At 31.9% G+C, this 8,253-nt stretch overlaps 1 protein-coding gene across 1 annotated transcript in view; it reads left to right on the top strand.

Moving 5' to 3' along the window:
• The first annotated feature begins 354 nt into the window (after positions 1–354).
• Positions 355–8,253, top strand: part of Rpn11 (regulatory particle non-ATPase 11) — an 87,897-nt gene continuing 79,998 nt past the window's right edge. The window contains exons 1-2 of the mRNA XM_090385343.1: positions 355–443; positions 7,162–7,221. Of these exons, the coding sequence (XP_090241469.1) occupies positions 7,174–7,221 (48 nt within the window). The 5' untranslated portion in view covers positions 355–443; positions 7,162–7,173. The remainder of the gene's footprint in view (positions 444–7,161; positions 7,222–8,253) is intronic.

The following is an 8,253-nucleotide window of genomic DNA, read 5'->3' as shown; positions in this document are numbered from 1 at the left end:
TGATGACTCCCAGCAGTCCTCGAAATCCCCAGCCCCTTGTTTTCCAAGCTGTTGCTCATTACAATTGAATCCCAAGCGTTTGGATTTTTATACATAACAGAAAATACTTTAATAAAAATTGGTAAAAAAGTTGATTCCTTTTTAATAAAAACTTTGAAAATTAAGAAAAATTAAACGGATTTCAAACTTTTTGGTGGGAGTGCGTATAGAATATAAACGGGAATTATTTTTTTAGAATTTTTGAAATGACGACTACAAGGACGCAATTAATACAGCTAAAGTTCTGCAAAATTCAGAGGGCGGTAGTGAATCCATTCAAATACTTTCCTGACATCTGGTGGAAAAATATATTGTACAAGGATGCTGATTCATTGAGTGTGATGTGTGTATTTATCGTAGTTTGAAAAGATTTTTGTGAACTATACTTGCCATTTAGTTTGCGGGTGAGTAAAGATATGATGCTATTTGCTGTAGCTGCAAGTCAGCTGTCTGACCTGTATTAGTCCCTTATGGATAATATACTGTTTCGATGTTTTTACTGCAATTCATAATCGAGGCTTTGCTCATAATTCAATCTTTGCTTGTGTTTGAGAAGTCGGACTGTCAGGTTATTGTTCCTCCTTCCCAGAGTTTGATGACATAACGAAATGTACCTGTTTCGTTCGTTATGATGGTCAAATGGCCAGGACAGATTATGGCACGTTGAACCTATTCAATGTGCCATCATTTTTGAAAATTTGAAAAACTTTCAATAAAAATGGACTTTCTTTAAGTCCAGCTATGAACCTGTCTCTCATGGTTGACTGGTTTCTCATGGTTGACCTTGATTTTTCACTATCAGTCTGGTACAACAACCTATCTTTGCAAAACTGTACAACTCTGACATTGATTGCCTAGAAATTTGAGGTCATAGCTTGGGGAGTTCCTAGGAGAGCGCAAGATCCAAACTAATACTGGCCCCTTTACTAACCCGGTTCCGTTTAATTGAAAAGCACTTTCCATTCAACGCTCTGTTCTTTATGAACGGATTGAATTTAAACCCTGGCCAAAACAAAACTCATCACAAGCGGCTAAACTTATACAGTACTAAGGAATATCAACCAAACAAAAAAATAACTACAATGTTATATCTTTCCTCTCTTTTCACCCTGACTTTACAGTTCAGGTTCTCTGTGTGATCACATACCTTCCACATATCAGGTAACTCTGGTCTTTTTGTATTCATGAACTGCAGTTTTTTATGTTAACTATGAGCACATCTTGAGAATTTAGGGTAAAACTCCAGAACACGGTGCCCCTTTGAAAATCAAGTGCCTAACCTGCTATGGTTAGCGTTAGTTAGGGTGTTTATCCCACCCTTGCCGCTGTTTTAAAATCGGGAACTCGTTTTCTTATTTTAAAACAGCTGGAAGAGGGGGAATAAACACCCCAAGACCATGGCAGGCTGAAGGTGCACCATGTTCTGGAGTATAGCGGAATTTAGTGCTAGCCAAGTCACGCCATTTGCATCTACTTAATTTTTACTACACGTGTCAATTTTTCTCTTCCTATTAGTTGTATTTTATTCTAAATGTGTATTTCTTTATACTTTACTGTAAGTTCCTATAGCTGTTCTCAACTCTGCAACCACTGGCCTGTTTGTATCTATTGTCTCTCTGTATTGTAGGAACTTGTGACCAAGAGCTAATAAATGGAATTTTGTTTTTGTTGTGTTTTGGAATTTTGAAATCAACAGTCTTGACATCCGCAGCATTCTGAAAATTCATATATATTGTTTTTTTCAGAGAGAACTAAATGCAAACATGGATTTTCCTATTGCTTTCTCTCTGCTGTTATTTTTTAACTTTCTGTATAGATATTATTTTCCTATGTTAAATGTAATTTCATTCTACTAAAAATTAAATTAGTAAATTAATAAGAGGAGTTTACCTCAATATAGTACGTGGAACACTTCCGTATGATACCCTCCAGAAATTAAAACGGAAAAAACGAAAAAATCGACAACTTACCGGTACATTAAAGTAAAATATAAATAATTAAAGTAAATTATAAATAATTAAATAATCAATTTAACACAATTCAAAATCAATTCAAAACAATTAAAATTCAAATTAACGCAATTAAAAGAATCTAACGAAAATATTCAAAACGATTTTCCTTCCTACCACGTACTATATTGAGGTAAACTCCTCTTATTAATTTACTAATATCATTATCAACGTAGAACATATTGAGTATTACAGCTCTGATTCATACTATAAAAATTAAATAAAAAGATATTATATATAAACATATATTCATATTAGAGGAACATATTGCTTTGTGCTTAATGTAGATGTAATTTTGGTATCCAGTTTTATTTCAAACTCTTACATTCTATACTGCTTTTTTCTATCACATTACATAGTTTTTCTTTATACTTATACTGTTTTATATATGTAATATCCTATATGCTATTGCTTGAGTTACATTGAACAATTATTTTATTGTTATTTATTAATTGCACTGTTCCCTTCTTAATATCCAGTAAGGAAACATGAAATTTTAATTTGCGTAGTCATTTTTTTTTTGCTATTGCAGTAGTTTAGGGTTGTTTTCTCTAATGATTGAAAATTTAATTCAGTTCCATGTTGTTGAATGACATCAATTTTAATTCAAGTAAGATAATTTTGGCAGCATCAGTCAATGGGAAATGAACACACACACGCACACCAGAGCTGTGCCCAGGGTGAGGCGAACGAGGCTCTTGCCTCAGGTTAAAAGTTGAAAGGGGTGCCAAACAAAAGATTAAATATTTTTGAAATGAATGACATAAATAAATCTGTTATATTTATAATAAATACTGCTTACGAGAATAAAAATCACTTTAAACAGTTTTTATTTTATTTATTTTTTGTCATCCTTTTATTTTTATTAAAATGTGTACCAGAAATGTATTTTAAATAAGTCATATTTTTTTAATTAAATTTTTTTTAATATTAAAATATTAAAAAGGGTGCAATTTTTCATTCTTGTCTCAGATACTAAAATGGCTTGACACAGTCCTGATACACACCTTTGGAAAGTTGTGCGTGTTCATTTCTCATTCACCACTTAGTGGAATTTCTTAACATGTTTGCTGCCATCTAAATGCAAGAGAACCCATTCAATGTGTCATAATTTTTGGAAAGTTAAAAAAAATCTGACATCTACTGAGCATTCATGGTCAATTTACATTGACCATGAGTGCTTAGAGTTATCACTAATGTAATTTTTAGAGAGAATGATTATGACATTATGTACAACTGTGAATGAATAATTGTGTTAAAATTATCAAAAACTTTATTTAGTTTTATATAACACACTGCCTGACTGAAGTTGACAGTATGGTAAACAATGATTGTAAAATTAAAATTTAAATAAATTAAAAATAATTCACAAAAAGAAAGTGCATATGTTCTGTAGTAGAGTTAAAAAATTACAGAAGTTTAAAAAAAAAAAGCTATCAATGTTTTAGCTACTTAATTTATTATTTTTATGAAGAAACTAAAACTTCCAGAACGAATAACTTTAGAAAGTTTGTACTTCCTTTTTAGTTCATTCAAAGTTTAATTTTATCTTTTATTCTTTCAATAAAACTTTCTCACCTTCATTATTCCAACAGCCAACTTCACCGACAGCAGTTCTCTGACGAACTACATCAGATTTTATCTAATTTTAATAAATACATATTAAAATTAGCTTTTGCTGATTTTAATATCATTGTTAATTCTAAATATAATTTTTTTTTTTTAATTATTGAAATATGCTTTGTTTATTTTGTTTATTTTTTTCTTGTTAGTGCATCAGCTTCTATGGCCATAATGCACCTCCCAAAGTTTTTGCATTTTACTGTGATCCAAGCCTGAGGCGGGATTCGAACCCGCGACCTTTAGGTTGCCAGGCAGGCACTTTACCCACCTGGCTAGCCCGGTCAGCATTGAAATATGCAGATAGTCTTCTTTCATTTTTTTTTCTTACTCTTTGCACATCTGTGATTCTGTTGGTATCGTCTGATTGACAATAATACTTATTGAAAGCAGTTGAATTGTATTAACAATTCAACTGCTTCTGTATTAATAAAACTGCTTCTGTATTCAACTGTATTAACAAAATATTAACAATTCATCATTGTGGTATTGTATTCTTATTTGCAATGAAATTTTTTTGCTCTTCTGAGTATCAGTTTGACTCTGAGGTGACGTGTGACTTCTTGTGTTACTGAAAACCAGCTGGAGGATCTTAATAATAGAAAATTTCAGATGAAACAAAGGTTGGCAGGGTGGTTAATGACAGCAATCATGACTAAATAAATTAGATGCCAAGAAGTGGCATTTGAAGTTTAACATTAACTCAAGATACTGCATATGGGCAGCAGTTGTATCAGAATGACATGAATTAGGTGGTACCACACTCAAGGTGGTAAAGAATGAAAGAGACCTAAATTGTACTTCTGACATGAAGTTCTCTGAGCAGTGCAGACAGGCTGCTAGAATAGCACATGGGGTTCTGTCAGTGATATACATGAACTTTGTCAGCATGAAGGTGATTATCCCATTATATGAGGTAGTGGTTAGGTCACATCTTGATTGTCTCATACAGGTCCTTTTAAGAAAGATGTGGATCTCTTGGACAGGTGCAGAGAAAGGCAACCAGATTAGTTAAGAATACAAAGGGGGTGCTCTTACCACAATAACTTTTATAACTGTTTATAACTTTATAAATCAGTTATGTTATTTGATTTTTTTAGCAGCATTAGCAACTAAGGCCATATTGCTCCGGGGATGTGCGGTGGTCATTCCCTGACCTTTCCGCATTCTCCTTATTTGGTGGTCACGGGCTCGAACCCCAGTCTAATCAAGAAGCGTGTGCACTACACACTACCGCTCCTGCCCACCTGGCTATGGAGGCACCATAAATCAATTATAAAGATCCTTCAGTTTTCCAGGTACAGTGGTTTCTTTATTATCCAAACTAAATGGATATTGATCATTTCAGGTTGTTAATTTGTTTGGAGAAAAAGAGGAGTTTAAATTTGAATTTTATTTGTTTATTGTTTTTTTTTTTCTTCTTAATGTACTGTTAACCATGCTAAATAGTGCTTTGATGTTTTCCATGAAGTTCTAGGTTCCATGCATGCATACACAATGACTTCAGTTTGTATTAACTGAAATTATACAGTAAATATGGCTATTCTTTTTATGATATCAAATTTGTTATTATAGAGAATTTCATGCAAACAGAGTTCCAAATGTGCACAGACTTTCCCCATTCTATAAGTTACACCAAGGTGGAAAGTCTTTCCTCATCTGTGGGTTTAAAATTTTATAGATTCCTAACTGTTTATTAAAATTTGAAATGTTTACTAACACAAATGAATAGAAATATAGTAAATCATGGTGTATGAAATTATATAATAATACAATAAGTTAAGAATAAAAGGTTTGATTTTTTGGACTCTGGTACTTTTCACAAAGGTATCAAAGTTGAAAAGATATTAAAGTATCAAGATCACCTAATGCGGGAGGATGATGCAGATTATCTGCTGGTTCCATTTTATTGTATGAATATAATTTGAGCTCATCCCTTTTGTCATTTAAGGACAAATAGACAGAGGGGATATAATCTTATTATATATACCCCTGTTTGGTTTTAAGTGTTAATTTTTCATTATTTATTATTATATTTTCATTTACAACACCTTAATATTCCATTACCATTCCAGTAATCATTATTATTTTAGTAACCAGCATTATAGTCTGCAGCAGACCATTTTTTCTGAACAGCCTTTCTTGGATAACCTAGATATTAGAATATTACATTTACTGCATACTTACTTAACTTTTGGATCATTCTGGTGCTTGCCTAGTAGGTTGTGGTATGATCCCTGTGTATATATTTATATATACATATATTAGCATAATGAAGTAGTTAAAAAATAAAAAATGGTACAAAATATAATACAAAAATTAAGAAAATAAATATAAAGCTATCATTAGTGGCAGCACAATGCACATTCCTCCACATGATGCCCAATGTATAACTGATATTAAAATATTAAATCAAACTTAATGCCAGTAGCATGGAAAATTGTTGTGCAAAAAATTTAGTCTTACCTTTTCTCCCTCCCTGTTAATTAATTATTATGTTTAATTTATTTTTGCTCAACAGTTTTGCCATGCTACTGGCATTCATTTTGATTTAATATTTAATATCAGTTATATATATATAGTTAGTTTTTAAAAAAATTACTGCTTAAGATTAATTATAATAAATTAATGAATTACAGTTTAAGCTAAAGTTGTTGCTTTTTCTCTTTGTTTTTCTTGTAAGTTATTATATCTTAAGGCGCCTCCGTAGCCAGGTGGGCAGGAGCAGCAGTGCGTAGCACACACTTCTTGATTAGACCAGGGTTCGAGTCCGTGACAAAGAAATACGGAGGATGCGGAAAGGTCAGGGAATGACCACCGCATATCCCCGGAGCAATATGGCCTTAGTTGCTAATGCTCCTAAAAACCAAATAACAACAACAACATTACATCTTAATGATTTTAAGTTGTATCATATTTACTAGTGTGGCTCTATACTTAGTATTTTATTAAAAGTTAGCAGGAGCTGCTGGCTCCTTTGATTTTTATAAGAGTTCTTTTAAGAATGTGTAGTATCCTTACTGAATATTCATATAGTCATTAAAAATTTAGCAGCTTATATATTTATTCAAGTTTTTATTTATTTATTAACTTATTGTGTGCTTTCGTTCTGATTTTAGTTGAACAAATGGCAGATTATGATCAACTGGGCAGTTGCAGTGTATAAAAAAAAGTATAATATTTTTTGGAGAACACCAATGCCAGAAATCTCATTAATTACTTGCCTGGTTTAGTTTGTTTACTTCAAATTTTTATATACCTATCTAATGTGTTTTTATAATTAAAAAATATAAAAAATGATTTTGTTTACTTTAAAAATAGCTGATATGTTGGAGAAAGCTGCTGGCTCCTTTGATTTTTATAAGAGTTCTTTTAAGAATGTGTAGTTTCCTTACTGAATATTCATATAGTCATTAAAAATTTAGTAGCTTATATATTTATTCAAGTTTTTATTTATTTATTAACTTATTGTGTGCTTTCGTTCTGATTTTAGTTGAACAAAATAATGGATAGACTATTAAGGTTAGGTGGAGGAATTACTGGACTTGGTCAGGTAATGGTTGTCTGTCTACTTTATATAACTAAATAATTGTTGTTAAGACTGCATGCATCATTTGATTTAAATGATATTCATGTTGTGTGAGGGGCATTATGTTTGATTAATTGAATTTCAAAAATTAAAAGCATGATGCCACATATTTGCACAGTTTATCTATCCCAAGAGTGGAAAATGGGTTTGTACACAATAGCATGTTCATTTCACTATTGTATTAATGTAACTTTTCAGATGTGCTCTGGGATGCCATTATCAAATCAAACTGTTATGCTGTAGAAGTGGCAGGATTCATTTACATCTTGCCTCAGATGAGTTCAGTTATTTCTGTAGCATACCAGTTTATCTTGATAACAGAATCTCAGAGCAGATCACAAATGTTGATATTAATGCAGTTTTATTTAGTGAATTGAACATGTCATTATTTAGGAAACCCTACACAAAGGCACTTCCACTCATATCAAAAAACTATTTAATTTTGCAAATACACATGTATTTGTAAAATTAAAGTAAAAAATTCAGAGCTACAGGGCTCAATAACTTCCATGATTTTTTAATATATTGAAAAGTAAGAGATTACCTGAATCGTGGAATGCTTCCGATCAATTCTCTCCCATATGTGACGAATAAAATAAGATGAAAAAAGGTGAAAAAAAAAAAAACAAATTAATGAATTCCCTCACTCATAGATACGACCAAATCCGATCCGCAGCAGAATCGAAAGCCGAGAGCCCCAACCCAACCCCAAAATACATCAAACCACCGCAGCAAGCCCATGAGTGTGAAAAGACATTGTGTCATAATAAATAGTTAAAACTGCTTCTGATAATAAATAATTAAAATCACAATTAAAAAGATTAAAAACTATTAAAATTAAATGGATTAAAAGTTACGATTTTGGATGAATGCCCAAATTTAAACGAAATGCACAGCTGTTTTCCTTCCTTAAGCAGACCACGCTTTTCAGTTGATTGCCATGTTCACAGGATGGGAATATTGCGAAGTGTTTGTGTGTGTATTTGACTCTGAAAT

Source organism: Mastigoproctus giganteus, chromosome 11 (assembly GCF_048544385.1).
Source record: "Mastigoproctus giganteus isolate SK-2022 chromosome 11, ASM4854438v1, whole genome shotgun sequence".
NCBI classification, from domain to species: Eukaryota; Metazoa; Arthropoda; class Arachnida; order Uropygi; family Thelyphonidae; genus Mastigoproctus; species Mastigoproctus giganteus.
Note: the sequence above shows the minus strand (reverse complement) of the source record. Positions and strands in the feature narration are given on the sequence as shown.